Source organism: Limanda limanda, chromosome 17 (genome assembly GCF_963576545.1).
Source record: "Limanda limanda chromosome 17, fLimLim1.1, whole genome shotgun sequence".
In the NCBI taxonomy this organism is placed as follows: Eukaryota; Metazoa; Chordata; class Actinopteri; order Pleuronectiformes; family Pleuronectidae; genus Limanda; species Limanda limanda.
Genome location: NC_083652.1, coordinates 11,020,268 through 11,046,761, shown reverse-complemented (window position 1 = coordinate 11,046,761; position 26,494 = coordinate 11,020,268). Strand labels below are relative to the sequence as shown.

At 42.1% G+C, this 26,494-nt stretch overlaps 3 protein-coding genes and 3 non-coding genes across 7 annotated transcripts; 5 read left to right on the top strand and 1 right to left on the bottom strand.

Moving 5' to 3' along the window:
• The first annotated feature begins 477 nt into the window (after nucleotides 1-477).
• map3k14a (mitogen-activated protein kinase kinase kinase 14a) lies at nucleotides 478-13,919 on the top strand. Of its 2 annotated transcripts, none has more exons than XM_061089567.1 (16): nucleotides 478-533; nucleotides 7,271-7,537; nucleotides 7,625-7,697; nucleotides 7,795-8,017; nucleotides 8,249-8,641; nucleotides 8,736-8,870; nucleotides 8,953-9,082; nucleotides 9,952-10,080; nucleotides 11,579-11,683; nucleotides 11,792-11,949; nucleotides 12,049-12,199; nucleotides 12,337-12,654; nucleotides 12,746-12,855; nucleotides 13,047-13,185; nucleotides 13,286-13,386; nucleotides 13,480-13,919. In XM_061089567.1, the coding sequence occupies exons 2-16, from the start codon at nucleotides 7,285-7,287 to the stop codon at nucleotides 13,639-13,641; spliced, it is 2,580 nt and encodes an 859-aa protein (XP_060945550.1). In that variant the 5' UTR covers nucleotides 478-533; nucleotides 7,271-7,284; the 3' UTR covers nucleotides 13,642-13,919. The 2 variants fall into 2 exon arrangements, with proteins under 2 accessions (XP_060945550.1, XP_060945548.1); XM_061089565.1 differs by lacking the exon at nucleotides 478-533 and adding an exon at nucleotides 4,746-4,851.
• Nucleotides 13,920-14,494: 575 nt separating this feature from the next.
• Nucleotides 14,495-18,317, bottom strand: baxa (BCL2 associated X, apoptosis regulator a). The gene is made up of 6 exons (XM_061089597.1): nucleotides 18,215-18,317; nucleotides 16,967-17,015; nucleotides 16,714-16,872; nucleotides 16,461-16,596; nucleotides 16,236-16,340; nucleotides 14,495-16,127 (listed from the first exon to the last, which is right to left on the bottom strand). Exons 1-6 carry the CDS (start codon nucleotides 18,243-18,245, stop codon nucleotides 16,029-16,031), a joined length of 579 nt encoding a protein of 192 aa, XP_060945580.1. The 5' UTR covers nucleotides 18,246-18,317; the 3' UTR covers nucleotides 14,495-16,028.
• A 318-nt stretch (nucleotides 18,318-18,635) lies between these two features.
• Nucleotides 18,636-21,101, top strand: rps11 (ribosomal protein S11). The gene is made up of 5 exons (XM_061089515.1): nucleotides 18,636-18,699; nucleotides 19,202-19,342; nucleotides 19,565-19,640; nucleotides 20,378-20,507; nucleotides 20,908-21,101. The coding sequence occupies exons 1-5, from the start codon at nucleotides 18,685-18,687 to the stop codon at nucleotides 21,029-21,031; spliced, it is 486 nt and encodes a 161-aa protein (XP_060945498.1). The 5' UTR covers nucleotides 18,636-18,684; the 3' UTR covers nucleotides 21,032-21,101.
• LOC133023873 (small nucleolar RNA SNORD35) lies at nucleotides 19,409-19,491 on the top strand. Its single transcript, XR_009683096.1, has one exon. It is a non-coding gene; the product is annotated as a small nucleolar RNA SNORD35 (small nucleolar RNA).
• Nucleotides 19,834-19,916, top strand: LOC133023858 (small nucleolar RNA SNORD35). The gene has a single exon (XR_009683081.1). It is a non-coding gene; the product is annotated as a small nucleolar RNA SNORD35 (small nucleolar RNA).
• Nucleotides 20,747-20,827, top strand: LOC133023859 (small nucleolar RNA SNORD35). The gene has a single exon (XR_009683082.1). It is a non-coding gene; the product is annotated as a small nucleolar RNA SNORD35 (small nucleolar RNA).
• Nucleotides 21,102-26,494: the final 5,393 nt, after the last annotated feature.

Below are 26,494 nucleotides of genomic sequence, written 5' to 3'. Positions count from 1 at the left end.
AGGCTGGAGGCGGGATCACATCAGATACCATGCAGCGAATACAGCCAGAGCAGCAATGTGTGTGCATCTGTATACAGTCCAAAAGTTATTGTGGATGCATGACAGTTTGCGTGTGTATGTTGGGGGGCGCCAATTTGAAATCTCGCCTAGGGGGCCAACATTGCCAGGGCCGGCCCTGACTTAAATAAAAAACAAACAAACAATTAAATAAATAAATTGCCACTTCCTCCTTTCTTTCTCCAGGAAGTGTTACAAACGTTACAAATTTACAAGCGCTGAAAGGAAGTACTGAGGATTCTGCCTCAAAATAAAAGCACAACAGCCACCTCCCAAATAAATTGAGAAAACATCACTTAGACTCTGAGCAGCAGTAAAAATATGTTGATGTCTTTTATCATTCAATTGTATACGATAATTGTGTAATTAAGGGATCAATATTTTTATTTTGAAATTCAACCGGAAGCCCTTCTCGTAGCCAGCTTGACCTGATTAATCGCCATCGGCCGACGCCTTCCCTCCGAACTGGAAGCTCGGTGAGTACAAAACAAGCATAAAACATCAGATGAAGTCGTTGAACCGAGCGATCTGACTCCAGACTCCCTGATTCTATCTCGACACATATATTTCTTCTTTTTAATCTTTGACTTGTGAACGAGGAAGTAGAGACGACGGGCGACGCTTTGCGTGGAATGGCGGAGAAAGTGTCGAGGGAGGAACTTCAGACTTCACTTCTCTGACAGTACAGTCGAGAAGAAGTAAACACGCGACTGGAGAAAGCAGCTTTATCTGTGAGGTTGTTGCAAATAAAATCGTCAGTGGTGAGGTTCTGAGAGTCAGGCTGCTGTTACTGTAAATCTGGATAAGTCTGGATGTACAGGTCACCATTACAGAACTGCACGTACGCCTCTAGAATCCAGATGTCTCTCATTAAAACAACTGTTGTGCTCCTGCTTGTAGTTTCCTCCGTGGTGATGTTTCATGCTTTTGTTCTTACAAAGAATCCTTATGATAGGATCTAGTTACATTAACCTTGAGGACAACGTATCAGACGTAGCATAATCTAAAATAAACACAAGTGTGCAAACAACCAGGATGCACATTTAATACATAAGAAAAACGAGTGGAAAAGTCTTGATTCATTACAAATTCAAGTTTAAGTTACTAACTGACCCAGGCGTTCCCACAAGAGCAGTTATTATGTTCACGTCTGCTTAATGTCACGTTATTAGCAGGTATTAACTTCTTAATTAAGCCGTTATAAGCTCACGTCAGATGTAATTGTTTACAACAGGTTTATTATTGAAAGCGAGTTCTGCTGCTTCTTTGCATTGCACATACAGCACATACCAGACCTGTGTTGGCCCAGAGTCAAACTCCTGGTCTGCATTTACAGCTAAGCAGCTCTGGCCTGGGTCCATTCTTCATAGAGAAACATGTGGTGTCCTGTTTGTGCAGATGTCTTATTCTCTTTTCAGCTTCAAAAAGTATACGTATGCTCTTATGTGTGTGTGTGTGTGTGTGTGTGTATTGAAAATGAATGTGGAAATGCATGTTTTTAAGAATTTTTCAAATTATGTATGGTTCATTTGTAACCTTATTTTCATTATCCCATTATCATATTATTTTCTGGATTCATTACGTCACCCTTTTGTCTATTAACTGTCAAAAAGCAAAACAAGACAAAAGGAATCCCAGAGTTTCGGGTTGTCACACCTTCCAGACTGATGCATAGAGTGTAAATAACGATGGACTGCGTATCTCTACTTCCTCCCGCTACTGGGATATGAAAGCTGCCATCTTGCACATTCACAGCCAGAGTCTGCGCAGGAGTGATTGAAGGAATGTGCCGCTGTAATGAGGTCCCGCCGATACAGGGCTCGACCAATCACGAGTCAGGCTCAGCTATCAATCATGATGTTTCACCCTTCTTTCTAAGCATCAAGTAACAGATTAAAACCAATCTTGTCAGAAGCATGCGCTCCTGAATATGTATCAGTGTGATAAGAACCAACTAAACTGACAGCAATCATGCTCATGCCCCACTCACTAACATGGAGGAGGCGAGATTTAAGTCCTTTATTGCAGCCTTTAGACTTTATTTCTAAAGCACTTTAATACAAACACATGTAATAGTTTACAGAATAAAAGCAGTAAAAACAGTTTCCCCACCCATCCACCCACCCCAATACATGCAGAGAGCAAAACAGTATTAACCGGAAATGAGGAAACACCAGCGTAAATATTATATTTGAAATGAGGAAACACCAAAAGCAGGCATGCAAATGAAGATAAAATAACGAAATGCTTAAAGAGAAGTGAAAAGGAGAAAAGACCATTGTAGTAAACATTGACAAGGAAAAGGGAAGTTAATGCAAACAGACAGTTATGACTGAATAGCACAAAGGGCACTTGAAGCTAGACGTGTCTCGTGTGGTCCATATTAGAACATTTTCTTGAGAAGCAGCCGGTGTTTTTGCTCAAGGAATGCTCTGCTTTTGTGTGTCAACTTCAGGTTCTGTGCCTTTTCACTTCTCTTACTAAAGGCTTTGGAATTTTATTAATCTGTGTGGGTGTACAGCAGGAGTCGGCTCATTATGGCCACCGACTGCATGTGGCGGTAAACTCAGGACTTCTCAGGAAAACTAGATCATTATTCATTAATCCTGATTGTATTCGAGGCTCAATGTTATTGGGTGTTTACTCTCAGTTGCCAGGTAATTATTGGCTGTGCTGATGTAAACCAATGCAACGGCCCTGTCGTAACTTTCATCCCTTATCTCTGTGAAGCTCGTGGAGTTTGGTTTTTGTTATCACTGTCAGAGCGGTGTTGGTTCCTCTTGGTTTCACATCTGAAGGCGGTAGTTGGTGGTCATGTTCTATTGGTTTGTACTCGACTGACAGAAAACAAATTACTAGTTTGATTATTTTATTATCTGTCTGTCAAACTTTCACTGGTAACAGTTTCTCAAGGGATAAACTGTAAACGTAGCATTTGTTGGTTTGGGCTGTTGGTCGGTAAAAATGTGCAATTTGTAGACATTATCCTGGCCTTAATGAATGTATTTGTTGATATTTTATAGACCAACCTGGACTACAACTAACTTTTTAAGTTATTGAATCTAACCTTAATTTTCCAACTTAATCAATTGATGAGCAAAAAAACTATACATCACTATTGTCCAGGATCTTTGGTAATTGACCAGCATTCCAAAACACAAAAATATGTAATTTACAATCATAGCAGAAAACAAGAAAATACAAATTTCAGAGGCTTAAACCTAAAAAAAACCCACTTCAATGTGCCATGAAAATCATCCTAGATGAATCAATCAATTTATGAAAAGCCGTTTCAGGTGTTTATCTCTATTTTAAAATGCTGCTGCATTGTGATCAGCCATGGTGACTGCTAATATCTACTTCTCATGTTGATTCAAAATCGCTGCTGCTGGAAATATGAAACACGACATGATCAAGACTTTTTTTTCCCTTCAAAGTTATGTCAACTTTTAAAATCAGTCTGTGCCTATTAAGAGAAGCATTATCAAATCCTAACCAGCTGTGACATTGTCTGCAGTGTAACATTGACATTGTTGCTATGACAATAAACATTTTGCTTATCACAAAGGAAGCAGTGAGCAACTTGTTTTTATCTTTCTCGGTCATGGCTTATAGCAGAGCCTGTCGTGAGGCATTCAGAGGTTCCTGTTCTGTAGCAGTTTCAGGTTTTGCTGCAGAAAATCAAAGCAAGTGCGACTGTTTCAGAAAGCTTCAAACACTTTCACCAAAGTCTCTTGGTGGCAAATCTTCCATGAGAAGAACGTCATAACATCAGATATCACATTTTTTTGGACATATAAGTGGGTAGTTAGCGGTTTCATGGAAACTCTGTATTGTTGTTGTTAGTTTTATTAACATGACATAGTGGTTGCTGTGCATTTGTCTGACATTTGATTAGCCACACGCTCTTTAGGATGTCAGAGCCATAGACTGTACGAAAAACAAGGACAACTTGGTGGCTGGCTGCAGTAGAGGTCCTTAATGAGACACTGACCAAGTTAAAAAATTGAAGTTCACATCAAATATATTTGCTCAAAAATGGTTCACTACTGGTTAAGCGTATGTTCCAACTCTGGCTCCAAATGGCAGCGTTTCTATCTTGGATATTTGAGCTTTTCTAGAGAGTATGAGGAAGTGGATTGACATAGTCTGTGGTCAGAACCTATAGAAGGTCACCAAAATCCTAATGTTTCATTTAGTGTTGTGGGGGTGTGTACAGGAAATCCCTACTTGCTGTCTGTAGTAAGAATATACACAGAATAATGTGAAAATCATGTAGGAGTTTTGATTTAATAAGAGCTTTTTAATCAATAATCCACTTTAAATTTGACTTTGAGGCGATGCTGTAATGATCATAGCTATCGGTTCTTCTAAACGTAAAAACATTAACATTATCTTAATGGGCGTGGGACGCCGATAGCTGACATTCAGGTTTTTTCACATTGCTCAGTTCACAGTAATCATCAAAAACAACCACCACATGCTATCCTTTGAATCTATTCTGAGGGAAGAGCTAGTGAGCCTGGGGAGGGACCAGAGGGAGGGGGGGAATATGGGGAAGTGGAGATGCATTTCCCATAAGTCATTGTCAGCCGGCTCCTCCCCCTTGTGTTGGCTGTCAGCCAGCATCAGACGGCACAGAGAGCTGAGTTACAGGGACAGAGCCAAACTGTTGCTGGGAATCAAACCGTGAACGACGACGAAGACAAACAGAGCACCTAGTTTTGCTCATGTAGATGACAGGTTACTCAGAGAGAGAGGAGAGAGGATCGCGGCTCCGACTGGCATCGGGCGGTATGTCCACACGCAGCTTGGCCTCACAGACACATCCACAGAGCTGTTTTTGTTTTTATTGCACAGGATCTTCTCTATTTCGTTTCCACGTAATTTCACTGGGGTGTGGTGTCAACCGGTGCTTTCACAGCACCAATGCAGCGTCTTCAGATGAAGTTGAAAATGCTGGGCTCTAGATAATCTTGCAGTGCATTATGAGGTCGGCACACAAGTTAATGATGTTACGAAACTTAGACAGATTTAGATGAAATTTGACAACAGCGTGATGTTAGAACCAGGGTCATTTGCTTAAGGAGCCAAGCGATTGCTTTATGGAAGATGTCAGGATTCATCCTCGTATGACCTCTGTAAAGAACATTTTTATTTAAATGTGCAGAAAGAGTCAAATGCTCTCAGTTTGTGCCTTTCACACAACATTCAATGCTTTACAGCAGTGTTAAGATGAAATCAGTGTGTCTGAGTGTGTTGATTTAACACTGATTCTTTGTTGATTATAACCTCAAAGCCAAAGGCAGGTAATAATGCAGATTTCTGTTGGAAATTCAGTGCGGCCGTGGCTAACATGCAGCCTTTTACTTCTTCCTTCTGAAAGAGAGTAGGTGCCTTCGACATTTGGGTTGCAACTGTCAAAACAAGGCTTGGGTTTGAGTTTCCTGTCTCATATGCTCACTGCAACACTTTCAAAGTTTCAGTTCATTTCAGTTTGAAGATCAAGTGATCATCATGCTCCTGCACTGACAGGGTCCAGTTGAATGTATTCGTTTAAAAAAACAAAACTGTAAACCAGCAGATTTATATGTACTCAGCAGCCACAGTACAGGTCATTGTTGCATATTTCTGTTCTTCCCAGAAGAGTAAAGATCTTGTGTGTTGAGCCTTGTGGTGCCTCTTTGAAATCAAAAAAGACACACTAAGAACTAGATTAAGAATCCAATAAAAGCAAGAAGAAAAATTTAGTGGAGCTTTTAACTTGAAAATACCCTAAATATTTATATTGGTTGTCACTCAGTGTCTCTCTTCTAGGCTCTACTTTACTACTAACAGGAAGAAGTCATTTATGTTTCATTATGTGGAAACATTTATAAAGGTCACTCACTATTGAGAACAGGCAGAGAAAATTTGATACAGACACGTAAATGCAATAATCAATTGGAAGTGCGCTTTCTGGAGCAGAAAAATGCCCTTTCTTTTCATTACAAATGGAAAAATATCACAAACTCGAGTCTGAAGTCATTAGTTGATCAATAGATTTAATAAAGATGCTGGTTTCAGCTTTTCTGGTAATTTTCTTGTCGTTATATAATAACAAACTCAGGCATTTGTCTCGTCAAACACAATATATCTTCAATTAAAGACCCCACATTGTGTAACATACATTTTCTGGGCTTTTACTATCTGTAATTAATTGAAGGGGGTCAGTAGAGACCCTCAAAGTATGAAAACAGTCACTCAGTCAATTTTAAGAAATATGTTTCGTAACGTCTTGTTTCGTACTTCCTCCCCCGTATGATGTCATTCGGGGTCGCACTCGTCTCTCAGCCCCACCCAGCCGGTACAAGTCCAGCCTCCGAACCCACCACCTCCCCTCCACACCAAACCCGACACTAAGCAGACATGTTGCTGAGCTAGCACCGTGTTAGCTACCACAGGCCAATCCCAACAAACAACACCGAAGAAACACTGCAGCGTGGAGGGATGCAAGGAAGAGAATGTGTCCGTGCACATTCCTGCTAAGAACGTTACTGTTTGAGACCGGCGGTTATGCTTTATTTCTTATGACGTGCCGTGTCGGTAACGTCTAAGATACTTCGCAATTGAAACTCCGTACTGTAACCCGGGACGTTACTCCTACATTGGCAGTCTGTCCTCCTTAAACTTGAACAAACATGCAACAACGTGACTTTCAGCTGGGTTTACCAGAGAGATCGTCAATGCACCAGAATGAGACCGGTGATAGGCCTGGTCACGTGTCACTCAAAGTGCAGTCAGCCAATCAGAGGTATGGGCTGAAGAGGCAGGTGAAAACAGCCTGTTCTGTCTGCAGCTCCAGAGACAGGCAGCAGAGAGGACATGGAAATACACATTGCAGCAGTTTTTTTAAATTGAATCCACTGATATATCATTTTAGGGTACCAATACCTCAAATTAAATCCCAGAAAGGTGTCGAATATGGGCCCTTTAAGCCCATTTATGTACAAATATATTCTATCAGTTCATTCTCATAGAGACAGTATATTTGTGTTAATGGAAAAAATGACACCAAAGTTTCAGAAAAGTACCACTCAAAGGTTCTAAGGATATACTATCAGTTATTATAGTAATTATTTATTGTTTGACATCAATATGTCCGTTAATAATATAAAACAATTGTGGAGAAAGCCCAAACTCATAAGTTGCGTTTGATCTCTTCACTTTCCAGATCCAGCAGATGAAATGGCGGTGAGGCAGAGGATTTTCAACTCAACGGCGCCGTTCTCCGGGTCACCCCAAGCCGAGCTGAAGGGGTCTTACCCATCATGCTCAGCTGCTGACCAGGAGACCGAGGAGGAGGAAGAGGAGGGGAAGGACAGCAAAATGGACTTCCCACATCTAAGCCCTTTACTTAATAAACTCCTAATGCATGGAACTGCAGAGCAAGTGGGCGAAATGCCATTGAAGACCTCAACCTTCATTGCACAGGCTGAATGTAAATATATATGTTTATTTAATTAATATAACACATCAAATAACTGTGCCTGGACAGGATTTAACATCAGCTCTCTGCTCTCCTCAGGTGAAACCCAGGACTCACAGGAGTTTATCCCATCTTGCACACGCTTTGTTCCCTCCCCGAACTGCTACTTCAGGTATGACGTTACCTTGACAACACTGCCACTTATTCATTAAGTCATTAATCAATGCCGCGTGTAGGATTCATATTTTTCCTTTTTTTGTTTGCATCAGTCTTTCCTCAGACCACAACAATGTGGCATGCCCAACAACAGCCTCCGTGCAGGAGCCGGGCAGCCCCTCAGAACAATTCAAATCCAGGAAAAAGACCAGGAAGAGACAGAAGCGTAAGGTGAAGAAAAGAGAGTCGGAGAAGAACAAGAAGCAGCAACGCAGACAGCGAACGCATTCTGGAGTCCCCGAACAGGAGAGTGGAAGTTCTCTGTTCCAGATTCGGGTGAGAACTTTGGTTGCTCTTCACATCTTGTTGAGAAAACGTAGAGTACTTTTGTTGTTTCCTTGTGAATCCTCTTCAAGGATTATTGGAAACATTATTTGGCATTCTGAGGCTTCGACCTGCAGACATGCCCATACAAACATCAGCTTTCCTGTGAGGTTGATCACTGAACAATTTCACATGTGAACGTAAAGAGCATGTAGTATCATGGTTTCTGTTTATCTCCTGTAGGAAGAGTCGTCTCTTGGAGGCAGAAGCAGCCTCAGTGGGTCCTGCTGCAGCAGCGTTGAAAGCTCAGAGGAGCAGGACAGAGGGCCTCCTCTCTACAGCCGAAAGATTTACAACACAGGCAACTCCGGCTGCTCTCCTCTGAACTGGAGGCACCAGGTGTGCGGCTCCCTCTCCAGTCTCCGTTCCTTCGGGCAGGACAGTGACTCTGACTCCCTCAGCAGCTGCGGAGACTGCTCGCTGGCCCTGGCTGGCCTCAGGGGGAGCGTCAGTCAGGGAGACCCATGCTACGCTGGGCCCTTCTTCAAAGCTGTGGAGAGGGATGCGAGAGAAGAAGAAGACGAGTTCTCTGCAGCCGATTCCATCGGCAACGAGGGAATAATCTTTTATAATGATGTACGTTGTGCTTTACTTCAGTTAACATCCGGTTTTCTGTCTGTTAAAAATGTAGCTCAACAAAACTGATTTGTTTTTCCTCTTCCCCTGATAGAAAATTCAGCCTGTTGACTCCGAGTACAAGGAGGGGAGGGAGTTTGTCCTCACACATTTTATCAAGGAAGGCTCCTATGGTGAAGTTCACGGTGCTCGAGACGTCAACACAGGCTTCAGATTTGCTGTGAAAAAGGTAAAACAGAGCATATTCTTCTTTTTATTTTTTCCCTATTTTCTGTGAGTGATTAATCGTTTGTTCCATCGGTTTCTCGCAGATAACCTTGGAGAGGTTCAGCAGTGAGGAGGTCGGTGCGTGGAGTGCCCTCAGATCTCCTCGTGTGGTGGAGCTCTTCGGAGTGATCAGGGAGGGGACGAATGTTGTCCTCTTCATGGACCACAAATCTGGTAAATATCTCTTCCCTTTTACTGACATGACACATTCTGACTTACCGCTGCTCCTCAGATAGAAATGAAAATTTAAAATCAGAATTATAATGGTGATAATAATAATAAACTTTATCTATATAGTTATTTTTAAAAATCAGGTTAACATAGTCTTCACAGGCATAAAAAAACAAAACACATAGCAAAATTACAAGTTGAAACATGTTAATGTGGAGACAATGGACAAAACATGTAATTGAAAGTAAGTTTTTTTTCTGATTGACAAACAAAGGTTATTCCTCAGTTGTGGAGTCCTCACTGTAAAAGCCTGACCACCCAATGTCACAATTCTTGCTCTGGGTAGTGAGAGTAACAGCTGCTCAGCAGATAGAAGTGTATGAGCAGGGGTATAAGGGATGAGTAGGTCAGCTAAGAAAAGTGGTGGAAGGCCATTCAATGACTTAAAAACTAGGTATAGGATTTTAAAATCAATTTTTAAAACCACAGGCTGTTCTTGTAAGAACCCTAGGTGCTGTGTTTTGAGTAGAGAAAAAGTTAAGTGTAAAAGCATGTGCACCAGGTGCAGCGTGAGGAGTTCAAGTGTAGTGAAATACGGATGAGATTGATGTCAAGGAAGTGGGCGGTTCTGGGAGGCTTGAGATGTTGAGCCTCCTTGAAGCCAAATCACACCAAACGTCTGTAACAGGAGATTCCTGCTTGATAAACAACCTCATACTTTTTTTCCCCTTTGTCATCAAACTCAGTCTCTGGCTGAAACTCTTCTCCATGGGTCATGATAGCAGGAGGAAGAGTTGAATCGGATGCTGTGTATTGGGAAATATTAACAACACCTTGCCTTTGTCTTGCTCTGACCTTGTCTGTGGCTCCAGGCTCTCTGGGCCAGCTGATCGCAGAGCGTGGCCGGCTGCCAGAGGATTTAAGTCTCCACTACCACTCACAAGTCTTAACAGCGCTGGAGTACTTGGTGAAGAAAAAAGTGGTGCACCTCGACATTAAAGGTATGCTGTGTGTACAAATGCATACAATTGTTCAAGTATCATCTGACAAACATAAACAGTGACGCCACTCAGTAGAGCGCTTACCTCCGCCAAGGCCCAACAGTCCCCTTAAATTGAATTAAGCTGCATCAAACTTAACACATTCATCAGTTCCCTAAATGTGCAAGATTTTTTTTCTTCCATCAAGATCCATTAAGTATTCCCCTGGAAATCAGTGAAACTCTTTAACTCACAATGTTAAAGAAAAAAAATCCTGGACGTCATCTGTATCCCCAGCCAAATTTCAATGGGTCTCCTCCCTTTCCACATCCACGTGTGGAAATCTGTTCACTTGTTTGTGTGTTATCCTGCTTACAAACAAACAAACAGACAGAGGAGAAAACATAACCCCCTTGCCTGGGAAATTATGATTAGACCTCTTGAAGGTTTATTTTATACATCTACATTTTCCCTTAAAACGTGGGGAAACTAAATCTGTATCTCTTTATTGTCTCCATAATAACATCCCCATGTCCTTTAAGACATTACCACTAAAGTAACAACAGTGATTAAACAAAAAACTGATATCCTCACATAAACATTTTCCATCTTAGTTGTGAGACAAACACAAACTGGCAAAACAAAGTTCTTGCGGTTCCCAGTAAAAGATGAAAACACGCAGAGAGAGTAAGTCAGATGCCTTATTAGTTCTCATCAAGAGGTTTTGTGTCTTTATGCAGCTGTTGTGTGGAACACAAGTGTCCCACAGTCTAGATTTGATCTTCGGCACCTGTGTTGTGAAACCAGACAACCACACAGAGAGAGAGAAAAACGTCGAGCTGGGAATTTCCCACAGTGTGACTCACCGCTGCTCTTTAGAACAGCGCATGTGCACAGAATCAGGAGAGCAAGAAAAAAAAGAAGGAGAAACGAAACAGGGGAGGTGGGGGCGTGAGACAAGGCGCCGGAAGAAGTTAGAAAGAGAGAACGACGGGAGAAAAAGGACAGGGGATGAAAATGAATAATCGAAATTAAAAAAAAAGAAGGAAAGAGAAACTAAAAAAGGGAACTCTGTAAGAGGATAAACAGAGAAAAGCTGGAGGGGAAGGTTTAAAAACATGATGGTGCTGTTGCAGCTCAGGCGCCCCCTGGTGTCTTTAAGGCCACAGGAAAATCAGGGCCGTGACGCCAAATGGCTTTTATCTGCTGCCTGTTTATTAGTCTCCACATTCATTCCACATTAGCGTTTTCTCCAGCAGCTGTACTCCAGTGACTTCATATTTCCCTTCCACTTCGCTCCTTTGTCTCTGGGCTGTTTTATGTTTGCGCAGCTGCACTGTTTCTAATTATGTCGTCCGTGCTGTCAACTGCACAAGTTATGGAAAAAAGTGCCACTGCAAGCGCCGAGCGGTTTCGAGATTAGTCCAGTCGTTTCAAGTCGGTTTATTCAAAGAAAGCATTTGAAAACAACCTGCGTGCTCAAACCAGATTAATGCAGTGGATCATTCTCTCGCCACAGCCGACAACGTGCTGCTGTCGGACGATGGGACCGAGACCTTCCTGTGCGACTTCGGACACGCGGAGAGACTCGATAGTCAGGGACAGAGCCTCTGTGGGTCGAATGGTAAATATACCGTGGAACTTCAGCCATTCAGTCAAGCAGATGTGTAATGTATCCACTTCCACGTCTTAATCCACTGTTTTTTCCCCACTGTACCATAATTCGATGCAGTTCTGAAGGGCACCGAGACCCACATGGCCCCTGAGATTGTTAAAGTGGAACCCCGCGGAGCCAAAGCAGATGTGTGGAGCAGCTGCTGTGTGTTACTGCACATGCTCAACGGGTGTCAACCCTGGACAAGATACTACACCTGTAGACTGTTTCTGAAGGTATCTTTCACAGCGACACGCAGCTGCTTCCTCCCAGATGTTTGGTGTTCTCGTCACTTCTATTCCAATCCAACCCTTGACCCAGGCCACCTTTTACAGATTGCTGATGAGCCACCGCCTCTGAGAGAGATCCCACCCGACTGTAGCCCTCTCACGGCAGACGTTCTGAAGGCGGGACTCCAGAAGGATCCGGTAAAGAGGGCGTCAGCCTTTGACCTGAGAGAAAAAACTGACAGAGCTCTGAGAGAAGGTAATGACACTTGTACTCCAACGAAGCATAATCTTAGAGTAAATGTTTAGTTGCAGAAGGAGAACAAAGAGAAAACAATCACGCATGAACGCATCAGTTAGTTAAGGAGTTAATGTGATTTGTTTTTGTGACTGCAGTTGGAGGACTCACCAGCCCAGTGAATGGACCCTACACCGAGCCCCTGTACGTCGACAACAAACCCCCTGTCTCCCTGCCACTCGTTAGTAGAAATGTTGACCATGACGAGGTTGAGGAAAATCGAGAGACTGTCCAGAACCTAATCCCAACAGGGAGGAAGATGAAGGAACTTAATGATGAGGAAGAGGAGGCTGATGAAGATGAGTTAAAGCCAGGCTTGCAGTGCTCGCCACGAACACTGATCTACGAGCCGAACCACAAGAGGTGCAACAAGTTAACCACAGTGTCTGAACTCGAGCTTCGTAAACTGGAGCGAGGTGAGGTCCCTTTCAGTTTTCTGCTCCTCTTGCCCACTAGTGTGGTGTTTATTTGAACTCTGCTCATAGTTTTTCTGGGGGTTTTCTACAGATTTCTACCTGAGCAGTCTGTCCCAGCCTCAGTCTGCTGAGATGCAGGTGCAGCTCTTGTCTTGTCTAAGCAGTGACGCTTATTCAAACTGGGAACCATGGGACAAAAAGGTAACCCAACCAACATATAGTGAATAGTTTGCAGAAGAGAAATGGTTGGAGTGAGACTGATTATCTGAGTTGTCATTGTCTTACTCTAAAGTTTGAGGCCATCTTAACAAAGACCTTCTTATGTGTTCATCCATTTGGTAACAGTTTTAACACAGACTAAACTTTTGGCTTGTGCTCCTTTTTTTTTTAAGGACTCTGGCCGCTGGTCCCTGAGCCCGGGAGACGACTTCAGTTCCGGTGTCTTCTCCTACAACAGTCAGCCAGATGTGCCGGTCTTCAGTTTGGATTTGCTGGCTAACACCCACCTGCCACCACCCTGTTGCTTTGAAGGTGAGATGATAAAACATGAGCAACTCTCTTGTTTTATTTGTAAAATGTGATATAATTTCCCCCCTACATCATGTGTCTCTGTGCTTTGTGAATGGCTCAGGGGTGGACATCTGCATTAGAGACTTCAACGGGAGAAGCATCCGGATCAGAGAGACACGCCGGGTGAAGGTGGGCCACATCGCTACAGGAATTAGTGATCAGGTGAGGACTAAGAACATAACCCTCTGTAGGCCCGTTTCAGTGTTTGTCACGTACAAAGTTACACGTGTTTGAATCCTTGTTTCTCTGTTTTAGATCTCTGCGAGAGTTTTCACTCTGGAGACGCAGGAGGGACATCAGGTCGCTCACGACGAGGAGGTGCAGGAGTCCGGTCTGGAGCTCTGCTGCGTTCCCGCTCCAGACTTCAGCACCACCTGGACGTGGAGGATCAGAGACGGAGTGATGGAGTCTAGATAACTCCCTCCTCCTATTGGCCACAGTGTCATCTTATCTTTCAGTCATATCGCCTTGTGTTGAGTTACTTTTAACATGTGCCTTTTGTTTGTCTTATGGTACAAGGACCGAATGTCCGCGTGAAAAAAAATCCAACTGAACTGCCTCATGTTTTGAAGCCATAATGTGCGTCGTAGCTTTTTGTCTTTTCCGTATCGAAGCGCTGAGAATACTGTGATGTTTACATGTTGCTTGTTTCTATAACAAATTTACATGGTACAATAAACAGTACATTGACCTATGATACATTATTGATCTCACTCATTCATGTGACATTTCCTGTTGTATTCTAATGACTATATCTTGGATTACTTTGGTAAAACCAGCAATAACATTGTGAACTCTGCAATTTGCTCCCTGCTTTAAGAGGCTTAAAATGTTGCTTGAAAACTATTGTAATACCTGGATTTCCATGACATTTACAGTGAGTATTCACTACCTCATGGGTTGAATCTGGTCGGCCACATTGGCTATTTCTTCTACCACAATTATCGAGCCAAACCTTCTACAAGTGCAGAACTAAATCTAATGAGCTGTTTCTGTGTAATTTCTCAGAAAATATTCCACCTCACCCGATCTCCGTGCACACAAATACTTTCCTCCCATGCTACCTATAGGCCAGAACATCTCACAAAATATCACAGAAGATGCAGTAATTAATATTCGCACTTCCCAGGAGTAAACTTTTCATATCAATAATGACCGATCTTCTAAAATCCTCCCTCATGATGTTTATGCCCAGACATCGTCAAAGTGTATATATGTGCTTGATTGTTTTTTGTGGTGCTGCTGTGCGCCTCTTGATCATCCTCCACAGTAAGAGTTAAAAAGATTTATTTTCAGTATTGTAACATACGTCACTGCAAAAAGATTATCAGGGAGACTTTAAACTAATTTCAGCTTTTACAAACGTGATAGAAAAACGTGAAAATTTGAGATTATCAAAAATTGATTCCAGAGTTTAAAAAAAAAGAAAACACCAAGGCACTGACAAACAAGAAAAATGTATAAAAAGCCTGTTGCTATGTCGAGAAGATTGAGGATCGAAGAACTCAGATAACAATACAGTACTCTGAATATGTATAAAGTGAGGTAAGTATCTGTGAGCGATCCAGTGCTTTCTGTGGCTGCAGTGCAACGTCTTCCATTGAGTTCAGGAAACATCAGTTCATGAGGCATGGAAATAGAATTTCATCTTACTGGGAGCCACATTGTCATCACAATGCTGGTTGAAATGGCCTTAGACAATAGGTAACACACAATAGGTATTGAATTGTCACAATTGTAATATCCCTTTTGCTGTGGTACTTTTTTCTTATTCACTGAAATAAGGCTAAGCTGTGCCTTCACTGGTAGAAAGGGGGGGAATTACTCAAGGTTGTTTCAACCCAATTGTTGCCTCCTCCAAGGAGGTTATGTTTTGACTCCTGTCTGCAGGATTATGCAAAAACTATTGAACAGGTTTCCACTGAACCTGGTGGAAGGGTGAGACATTGGCAAAGAAAGAACCCATTACATTTTAGCGAGGATCCAGACAAAGTGGCGAATCCAGGATTTTTCACCACCACTGAGATAAATTCATGGATTTTGAGGGGGGGGAAAAAATCAAGCATATTTGGGATTATATTACATATTTTGAAATTTGGTGTGGCTATATATAATTAACAATTAGCAATGGGGGAGGTATCTGATGGTTGTTTACAAAAATATCGCATTGTCTTGATTGGAATGCAACCGCCCTCTAACACTTTCATTGCCAGCAGATCACTACAGATTTACACCAGTAAACACTCACAAATACATGAGAAGATTGGCAGGACTCAGAAGCTACAGACACTATGAGGAATGAGATGGATGGAGAGAGCTGGAAGATCAGAAAAGCAAGTTGAACGGAACAAAAACAAAACTATGAAAAATAATGGAGAAAGGAAAATCCTTTGAATATTGAGAAACTTTCAGACCATATAACTGTTCGGTCAGGACACAGAATGCAGTGACTCTTCTTCTCTGTACCAAATAAAAAATAAATTACTTAAAATCGCATTCCCTGTTTAGGTCTGACAAACTCTCCACCCACCACATTTTGTGCATGTGATTATGCCGAGCTCACTTCCTCAGTGGCATAGGAATCATGGGTAATAGACTGCTTTAAGTCAAACTCCAAGACATCCTTAGACATGAAAGTGCTGCAGAGATGGTTCTCGTTGTCCAACAGGTTATTCCTGTTCAGCTCTGCCATCATTTCCTTCTGTGGTCATTCCAATGTTCTTTCGTGTTTTTGTTCCTGTCCACATTTCCCACAGTCGTCGTAGTCCCTCCTGTCTTTCTCCCGTCTGCTCTCCATAAACACCTCAGATCTTTCGAAGGACCAGAGCAGTGGCGAGAACCCCAGCCAAGAAAACTCCCACCGTCTGCCATGTAGGAGTGCCAAAGTAGGAACCAATACCTTCCTGAAAAAATAATTTTTTTTTTAACAACCATGAATTTTAACAAATGTCTCATGAGGAATCATGAGTAATAGATCAAATACCAATCAATGATGTGTTGGAGCTGCTTACCCAGCCACCTTGCTCCCTGATCCAGTTGATCACATTTTCACGGAGGTAATCCGTGGTCCAGCTGATGATGGTTCTAATGACATCTGGAACTTGGTTCACAACAGCCTGGCACAGGTGGAAAAGGAAAAGGCTTTGTTATTCAATCATGTTTTCATAAAACAGATGCGTCTCAATTTATTTTGTTTTCTTAAATACAGTGAGACACAACTCAGCTACCGCACTTACTTTCATGACAAGTCGACAGGCAAAGTAGAAGAGTGCGACCACCCTGCCCCAGTTGAATTTTCCATCCGAAAAGATCTCGATGGCAACTTTCAGAAATATTTCTTTGGTGGGACTGAGTGCGGAGCTATTTATCATACTAGAAAAGACAACATTAAGCCATTAGGACAGGTTAATTATGCAGTTGTAAATGGTAAAACATTGCAATTCATAATATATGTGTGTTCCTGAACAGATGCACAGAAAGGGAGCCTACTTGTTGAGCTCCACATTTCCGTCCAGCTCGTCTCCGATCTGCTGCAGACACTGGGCGAGCTTCTTGTGTCTGGGGTCAAGCTGATCTCCTCCACCCAGCTGTGCCCTGGTCACTGAAGTATTGCCGTCTCTCTGTCTCTGAACCCGCTGGTAGATGAAACTAGATAAGGGGAAGACAAATACACACGCATATGTATGATTTGACTATTTGCCTGGTTAGTAAATAGAAGGTAGGATGGGCAGGATACACTTACTCCTTGAGTAATTCAGTTCCCACTTCCAGTGTCCGATCTTTGGAATTTCCTGTGAAAACGAAAGGTCAGAGTTAAGTCATTCAACCACAGTTATATGACTGCATACTAAAAAGCGATAGAGAGAAATTAATTTATAGTGATAGTATAAACCTGTTGAGATGTGTCATCGCAACAGTGGGCGCAAACTCCAACAGTGATATGGAACACAACAGTTAAAAAAGAACCAACAGGAAACAAATTAAGGAGAGAAAGAACAAAAGTTACAACCCTTGCCTTGACATAACCAAAAGAGGAAAAAGGATCAATCACGCACTAAATACAGAATAAAGGAAATACAAGAACTCATGGAACAGTTTTAAATATTTGAAATAAGGTAAATGATAACAGGTATTTAAAGCTTGAAACGTGGAAACAATTTTTATCCCACTTCCTTAGATACAAAGGGGACAATAAAGAGTCTGATCAGAACTTCTTAGAGACTTATTTGTTGTTTAAGAAACAAAAGTTTGACAATGAGGGAACTTATTGTTAATGAATTAGAAAACAGTAGTTTGAGGCCTTCTGATAAACCATGTCAGTTATAGGAAAAGTATATTTCTAACCCGATATGTCAAACTAAAGCGATACAAAAACATCAACACCAAATGTTACTTTCTTTCAAGACATGATCATTGTGAGAAATTAGAGAACAACTGCATGTGTATGATCAGTGTGGTTTGTGAGTTCACTTCATGATCAGCCACGTTAAAAATTTTTTTTATAAATATAAGAAAATCTTGGTATTTTTGTTCACCATTTAACCATTCATATATAGCGATACTTTCTGTCTGTATGTGACATAACTGTATATAAACATACGCAGCACATACCCACAGTGCTGCTTCTTGGCTAAATGAATTAGCTTCAGTTAATTGACCCAAGTTAGACTGAACCGTGGCCCTGATGTTCGATACGTGCCGAGACACGCCGACATGTCCTAAGCAGACGAGGAGCCTGTTGACGTCTGTGTTTCACTTTCCTTCACACATATCTGCTAACTCACTGTTGTGGCTAATCAAGCTAACGCGGCGTTGTCGTGTTAGCTAACATCGAGCTAACCTGAGTTAAAGTGATGTTAGCGCTAGCAAGCAAACAAGCTACGGCCGCAGAACACGAGTCACTCGACCGGTCGCCACATTGTCTCCGAGCAGCGAACTACCGGCGACGCTGTCACTTTCATGTTCAAACGGTGCCGATGCTAGCTCGTACCTGGGTCGTCTCCTCCTGGATGAGATGCCATCTTGTCGTCTGTTTAGATCTTGTATCGCACTTCGCCCCTCTGCTTCCGTACAGTCACGTGACAGCGTGTTATTTTTGTTTGCGGGAGCCGCAGGGGAAGATCTACAAGTCTCCACCGAGGCTGATGGGATAGACGTGTGTGTGTCCGCAGAGCTGCATCCACAACAAGGGCGGGGAAGTTCCCTGTCGCCGATGTTTTGTAGATCTGCTCAGTGTAGTAGAGGGAGTTCGGAGACTTACAAATAAAAGAAAAATAATTTAAAATAAATGGTTAATCTAATTTAAATCTGACGTGGACAAGTTAAAGAAGTTTGTGGAACCAATTTATAAATTGTCTGGATCGTTTTTATATCCTCGTCGTTTGACGTCACTTCCCGTGCCTCGTGGTCTTCCGCCCGTCGCGCGCATGCAAAGGCCTCTTTACGACTCGGCAGGCGAAGATGGCGGACGCACAAGTAGGTCTGGGAAAGCGGCATGCTGGCTTTTATTCGAAATATACACGGTTTAATAAAGTTAAAACTCCGGCTATATTTAGTACATGTATTTGTTGGGTCCTTATACACGACCATCTGTACATTTTAACCACGTTTAAGCTTCAATAGACGGTATTTGTTGATGCCGAGCTACATACCCGCGTGTAACGTTGAGCTAGCTTGGGGTGTTAGCTTTGTTAGCCTAGCCCGCTCGTGTTAACCCTTCCAGTTGACTCCAGCTTTGTGTATTTTAAACTCTGGTGGAGACTACTTCTGCTTGATTGTTAACTTGTAGTTCACCTGACATTGTGTAAAATCGGCATTTTTAATCCTTCGAAGGAGGAAGTGTCTTTTTAATGAGTTAACGAGGCAGGGCGATGGTTTGTGTAACGAGCCGCTCTGTGCACAAGGATCCGGGGAGTAAGAGTTGAGGTGTCCTTGGTGTTTCCGGATCCGACTAATCGTGATTTTTGTTTCTCCGCAGACCGAGAAGGCTTATCAGAAGCAGCCCACCATCTTCCAGAACAAGAAGCGTGTTCTGGTCGCGGATGGTGGCAAGGAGGCCAAGGAGAAGCTCCCTCGCTACCACAAGAGCGTCGGACTGGGCTTCAAAACCCCTAGAGAGGTACCGCAGCGTTGTCCAGAAAGTTCCTCATAGCAATAAACTGCAGTTAAGTTGTTTAATGTTTGCTGCAAGTGATGTTTTCTCACGATGGTCTTCCAAGCCCTTTGGGTGTTGACGACATCGCCTTATGGCAAAACTGATGCACTTAGTAAAGACTTTATTTTTTATTTCTTGAAAAAGTCAGAGTGCGAATTCTAATTCTCTTTGTTTTGCTTTCTTCAGGCTATTGACGGCACTTACATTGACAAGAAATGCCCCTTCACTGGAAATGTCTCCATCCGTGGGCGTATCCTCTCTGGTCAGTTCAATACTTCATCACAATCTTCCACACTGGCCTGATGGTCCTGGCTTGGTTTGCTATGGTTCCGTCTGGGATGAAAATACCAAAGTGCTTATCTTGACGATTTTTGATCAGTGAAGCAATCCAAGCCAGAACCAGCTGGCTAACTTCATAGAAACTGTAAATTATAGGTATTTGTATATCACTGTCCTACAAATGATGTTTTCTCACGATGGTCTTCCAAGCCCTCTGGGTTGTGACGATATCGCCTTATGGCAACACTGATGTATTCTAATGACAGTTTTTTGAAGCTTAAGGTTCAGTGTGTAAGATTTAAGTGAACTGTTGGCAGAAATTGAATATTAAATAAACTATAGAGCGATGTTTTCACTAGTGTTACATCTAAATTGTCCAAATTGTTGTTTTCTTAACTCTAGAATGGTCCCTTTTTATATTTAAATCTAAAATTACATCAGGGGTCTGTGTTCTCTACGGAGGCCGCCTTGTTTTTTACAGAAGCCCAGACTGGACAAACACCTTTTGAGTTTTATGACAACCTACCACAGCTTCTCTTGTTTGGAAGGGTGAAGTGAGAGGTTTTCAGCTGCAACATGCAACTTCACCACTAGATGTCAGTAAATATTACACACTGAACCTTTAATAGTTAGAGGAATGAGTCTTTTCTCACATCCCACTCATGTTTGACCTGTCTTGAGGGAAGATGTTTAACACAACTCTATTGTCTCTTTTCAAAGGTGTGGTGACCAAAATGAAGATGCAGAGGACCATCGTTATCAGACGAGACTACCTGCATTACATCCGCAAGTACAACCGATTTGAGAAGAGGCACAAGAACCTGTCTGTCCATCTGTCACCTTGCTTCAGGTACGGCACCTCTCCCATGTCATTAATTTACAGAATAGTTATGGAAAGCTCTGTGCAATGGTATAGTAATGATTTCCCTCAGCCAAATTTGTATTTGACCTAATTTGGTAATAACTTAAATCAAAGGTGTTAAATTTACTAACTCCTTGAAGAGCTGTATGTACTTTTCTTGCAGCTCTCAAAAGTTAATATGACTGCAGTCAGTTCATTCAACGATACAATTTTGCCCAAAGTTTTGCTGCAAATGATGTTTTCTCACGATGGTCTTCTAAGCTAACGCTCTGATGATACTTGCCTTTGGCAAACACTGATGCAGCTCAGCTAAATCTAATTCTGCTCAACTCTGGACAGATAAACCTCAACTGCCTGTTAATGTCTGGATTTTGTTTCATTTCTGCAGAGACGTAACAGTAGGAGACATCGTCACCGTCGGAGAGTGCCGACCTCTCAGCAAGACCGTGAGATTCAACGTCCTCAAAGTGACCAAGGCTGCTGGAGCCAAGAAGCAGTTCCAGAAGTTTTAGGCGTGACTATGAACAGGAAAGCTGCTGTTAGCTAACTTGTCTCATTGTCAAATAAAGAACCTTGTTTAAATTGCCTGTCATTACTGTTTATTTTGTTTTTTCATGTTCAACTAAATAATATATTTACATACTCTGACCTCCCGTTTTCTTATTCAGTGTTTGGCTGGTGCTTAAGAAACAGATGTGATGTTACAATGTAGATTACAGGTTCATGTGTAGTAAGAATTACAAAGGGCCTCATCAATTTAATCCTTGACGATAAAGGAAGGCTCATAAAATCTACCCTTAGGTTTCAGTGAATGAAAACTTCATAGGTTGGGTGCACTTGTGGGATTTATTCAAAATTCTGTTGCTTGAATGTAGTATTACAGGGTGGGTTAACTTCCATGCATCTACATGTGTTTAAGTAGAAATGTTTAGTTTTTATTTACTCATCCATTCACAGAAGAAACGAGCCTGTCGATGGCTAAACAGTATCCAAGCATAATAGAGCGGATGTGTTTTAATTGTTTTTAACTTCAGTTAATTGTCTATACTCTGAACAGAGCCAGATGATATATGCCAGTGAGTGAAAATCAGCCTCTGACCCCAATAAATATACTGCATAATGTTAAATAGTTAACAGAGGAAAAACAGACCCTGTAGACGTCTGTTAAATTTGCATATAAAGTTACAAAAAAAACTGCAGATTCTTCACATTCCATTTAGTTGATGCTTATATCCAAAACGACTTACAATAAGTGCATTCAACCATGAGGGTACTAACCCAGAATAACAGCCAAACTCAAGCTTCTATCACAGTCTAAGAGCGATTTGCCAAATTGGGTACAAATTAGAATTATAAAATATATTTGCTATGCTTATAGTCAAAGCAGAAACACTATCGAGGAAGTACCTGGTTGAAACTGCAATTCACAAGTCATTAAAAACTGCTCATTCACCTCACTTCAGTCAACATTTGACATCTTAAAAAGAATATAAATGAAAAAATACAAAGGTGGAGTGGTAATATAATGGAGGAACCAGGTGTACATACATGACCACTGATTTCCTCTATGGACATATATTGTATTTATATATATATAAATATATATATATAAGATAGGGTGCACCAATGTCAAAGTTCACTGTTTAAGTTTGAAATTATATTTGTCAAAGTTTGTAGTGGTAAACTTTGATTTTGAGTTGATATTTTTTTAAAGAATCAATATTTCTGTACAGTGCAGCGCCTCCTAATGGTTCATACGTTTATAACATGGTATTGACCAATGTGGCCAGGAGAGGGCAACAGATAACTATTTTATATTCGATATACAACCCAACAGATCATTGTTGAATTCATGGAGGAGCCACTTTGGATATTTGTTCATTTACAGTTTTTGTCTTCAAACTAGAATTCTATTGCTCAACCTATGTATTGACGATAGTGTAGAACGCAATCAACAAAAACTTAAAATTACACGATTTCCCAAAATAATTAAGCTTCTAATTAGTTGTTCGGAAAGTGTAGTCAAATGATTGAATGTGAATGTGTTTTCTGTGTGATAAATTGAATTCCAGCATGGGTTAAATAAAGATACACAAGCAGGCTTTTGGCTAAACCATGATGTGTGTGCACCCCCTGGAAGTAACGGTATTATCTGCAGTAATATATCCATATATATATAGATATACTGTTGACCCTCAAAGGATTTGAATGATCCAAAGGCAATAAACGAATCACCTTCATTTTGAACGTCCTCATTTGACAGAATTCTCTTAAACGACCTACATTACAGTTTGTGTCCTGGGGGAAGAATAATTATCACAGCAACACGGTGCTATACGTTTGCTTATTTTCAAATGTCCCCTGTGATTATTCCACATTGTGTTTAAGTTGACCAGTCGCAGTTATCTGATGGCCTCAGCATCCCTGAATGACGCTGCAGCTTTAATGTGACCTCCTTCCTTTGTGCAGATGATGCTCGACAGGGTCTGAGATCCAGATAAACACTTGTTAACGCAACAAGACACAGATCACAGTGTATTCATGGCCCGTCTGCATCAGCTGAGTCATTTGCATGTGTCCTTGTTTCAGCTTGAGAACGTGACAGATTTTCTGTACGGGTATCAGTGAGCACCCCCCCGCCCCTTCCTCCACCCTGCACTCATCCCTTCTGTCTGCTTTGTGCCACAGCAGAAGCATCAGTATTAACATAATGATGCCGTACATGTGTCTTCCCCGATGCTGCAGTGAATGTGGACCATATGGCGATGACGTAAACGAGGAGAAAGTGCTGAATGTGAGCTGAGCCGTGTGAGCGCTCCCATGATTAGCAGAGAAAGTAGTCATCAATCCGAGGGGGTTTGCGTTGGAGAAAACAAACATTTCCCTCAATGACTGTTATCACGCTTGTTTTCCTTGTGCTGACAAAAGTCCCAGCCTCTCCAACCACTCTACAATATTTACCTAAACAGCAACATCTCGGCTCCAAACCACAAATTGTCCTCCCTTGTGCTGTGGGGGTTTCCCAGCTCCCCTGCTCCACAGGCACAGACACTCCAGGAGGGTGGGAGGGCCCGGGGACGTTCTCTGAATAACAGGCCCTCTCATGAGCAGACACCCCAGGGAGCACGAGGGCCCAGCAGGCCGACGAGTCCACATGAGTACGTACATGCACCCACAGAGTGTTTGTCCGGGGGCAGAGGTCTGATCCCTGAAAGGATCCGAGCGAGCATAATAAACCCCGAGCTGACAATGTTAAACTGTGATGGATATGTGCTGTCACAGACGACTGCTAAAGCCGAGCTGTGTGTGTTGTTAAATGTCCATCAGTCAGAAACTCCAGATCACAAAGATACAAATTCAACATGGGACAGAAGCTTATAGTCAGCAACAAATCGTGAAATTTCCTTTTGCCAGAATTTTCTTGCTGTTAAAAACAGAGATATGTCCGATCAGCAACAAGCCTCATCGAAAGCAGGTCCCAAATTTTTCAATAAGAAGTTAATACCGCTTGTTTTGCGATAAGTTTGTTTTCTTAATTTGTTGTTGTGTTTTATAAGACCTCAGGGCCAACGGATACAGCACAGGATGGTGGAACACATGTCTTGTATTTCCCCCCACATTTTTCATTGAATCCAAAAACAAATAAATGAACGTGAAAGCGTTTCAAAACACTACGTTTCCCCTCCTCACATATTGAGAGACTAATGCATGTGGTGTACCAGCTGGTGATGTGATTTTCAGTGATGGAGAATCCAGTCTCGTCCTGTGTTATGCTTCCAGTTTTCCATTTGGAGGCGTTGCCAAAAGATGAGGATGAACTTGTCAGATTGAGATTTAGTGCCACAGCCGTCAGAGGCTGGTGACCCAGGGTCAGAGCAGATAACCCTCTGTGTGTCCACCAGAGCAAATGTATTCCGCCAAGAAATCAACCAACCAATCAAACTGTATATGTAGACCCCATATTCATAACCACAATTTGCCTCATAGGGCTTAACAAGGTGCAACTTCCTGAAAAAAGAATGAATCCAGAGGCAGGCACCATTTTTTGCAAGCAGGAGTTTTCATCCTTACATGTTTTTCTGTTCGACAACAGTCGTTAAACACTGACATGACTGATCTACTGTGAGGCAGCAGACACACACATACACGCACACACTCTTTTGAACTGCCTCACTTCACATTCCCCCAGTTTGCCAACATGTTTACCCAGTGTCATGGAGCGCACTGGCAGTCGTGCTTACTTGTGTATCTAATGGCAGGGATGTTAGCTCAGGGGGCCGGCCCAATGAGGGTAATGGCCACTATGAAAACAGAGGCCTTCTGGTGGCCCAGCAGGAGGTTTGGGCAGGGGGACGGGGCAGGGGGACGGGGAAGGGGGGCCCTCTCTTGTTCAGGGTCTGTTCGGAGGTTGTCAACAGCACCCGGACTATTCTGCAGCAGAAACAGCAGCAGTGGCTCAGACCTGATGGCCAGAACAGATGGAGACCATTTTATGTGATGGAGTCTGGGCTGTAACAGATAAAGACCCTCATCCCTTCCTCCTCCGGTCTGTTCTGTCAACGGGCAGAACAGCAGGCTTCACGTCAGGCTGAGCTTGACACAGTATTGGGCTTTGTATTCATCTGTTTTAAAATTCTACATGTTACTTTCTCTTTGTGTGAGTGTCTGAAATTAAGCGAGCCCATTAAATAGGTGCCTGAAAGTGGTGAAATTATACTTTTATCATTTTGATCATTCAGACTTTTATGTTATTTTTCTTTTATTAATTTAATCCAATGTCATTTGAATGGTACACACCTGAAATCTTGAAACCCTACGTTGATTAAATATTGTATTAATAATCAGAATATATGTAACAAAGGGTTTCAAAAAGGTAACATTTTTTAATCTAACACTAAATGGAAATACTTAAGTATAGGTATCTCAAATTGTATTTTAATGAGCACATACTGTGCTTTCCACATCTGTGGACAGATTAATGTATTTACTACACAACTAATCCTTTATAATGGAAAATTTGATATGGAAGCTCTTATTAAATGCATATCATTACAAATCCTAACCCCAAATAAGCGGCTCTATAGAGCTGCTGATTCAGTAGAATTCTATGTGCAATTCATGAAATGTCAAAAGTGGTGGACAAAGATAAACTATGACTGTAGAACCAATAAATGTGAATCTATTGCTGTTTTGGAGTAAAGTTATAATATTCCTTTACATTCTTGTTGCTGCAGTATATAAACCCATCAGTGTCCAGCAGCTCACCACTGGGATGCCCAGAGCACGGTGGGCTTTGCACAGGGTCAGCCCGGGGTCACCCTCCACATCTGGATATATCATCAGCATCTCCAGATCTGCACAGAGACGCCAGGGTTCTGATACCAGACACACATCCTGTGTCTGACAACATCTTGTTGCTAAAAATATGCATCGTATTCAACAATAAAAATGGTGTATGGCCCACAAACTGCATTTTGCCGTATAAAGCCTGTGCTGGGATGGTGTTTACTGGGGTTTTCTGTCAGTGAAAGTAGGTACGTTGGATAATGAGCATGTCGAGATCTATTACCTTCAGGTTAGAGGTTCCGGTCACGGTTATCAGTGTCTGATATCTCCTCCAGCACCCTGAGCTTCTTTACTGATTTGAAGTGATCTAACAGATGTGGCTCGCCTCACTTCTTCTATCTCATGGAGACGTCTGAGTCGTGTCTCTGAAGAATGCGTCTGCCTTCGCTTTATGTAAACACAGCTCATTTACGCTGTGCTTGTTATTCACATTTGAGCGAAAATGATCTGATGTGTAAGGTTTCAGTCGTGCCGGTGGACTCTTGCGGAGCTCTAATCGGGATCAAATACATAACCTTGATTGATCATGGCTCACCTGGCCTTGTCTGGTAATTTAAGAGCCATGCAACCGCATCCGAGATTTGCTCGACAGCTCCTAATTCAATATGCTCATGTTCGGCCCACGTCCG

Excerpts from the sequence above, each read along its gene's own strand:
- map3k14a (XM_061089565.1), top strand. The coding sequence starts at position 4,794 with ATGACAGGTTACTCAGAGAGAGAGGAGAGAGGATCGCGGCTCCGACTG. Across the intron at positions 4,852-7,270 it reads GCTCCGACTGGCATCGGGCG|ATCCAGCAGATGAAATGGCG; the intron begins GTATGTCCACAC and ends TTCACTTTCCAG. Across the intron at positions 7,538-7,624 it reads CTTCATTGCACAGGCTGAAT|GTGAAACCCAGGACTCACAG; the intron begins GTAAATATATAT and ends TGCTCTCCTCAG.
- baxa (XM_061089597.1), bottom strand. The coding sequence starts at position 18,245 with ATGGCATCTCATCCAGGAGGAGACGACCCAG. Across the intron at positions 16,873-16,966 it reads GGAACTGAATTACTCAAGGA|TTTCATCTACCAGCGGGTTC; the intron begins GTAAGTGTATCC and ends CCCCTTATCTAG. Across the intron at positions 16,128-16,235 it reads TCAGGGAGCAAGGTGGCTGG|GAAGGTATTGGTTCCTACTT; the intron begins GTAAGCAGCTCC and ends TTATTTTTTCAG.
- rps11 (XM_061089515.1), top strand. Across the intron at positions 19,343-19,564 it reads GCTTCAAAACCCCTAGAGAG|GCTATTGACGGCACTTACAT; the intron begins GTACCGCAGCGT and ends TGCTTTCTTCAG. Across the intron at positions 20,508-20,907 it reads CATCTGTCACCTTGCTTCAG|AGACGTAACAGTAGGAGACA; the intron begins GTACGGCACCTC and ends TCATTTCTGCAG.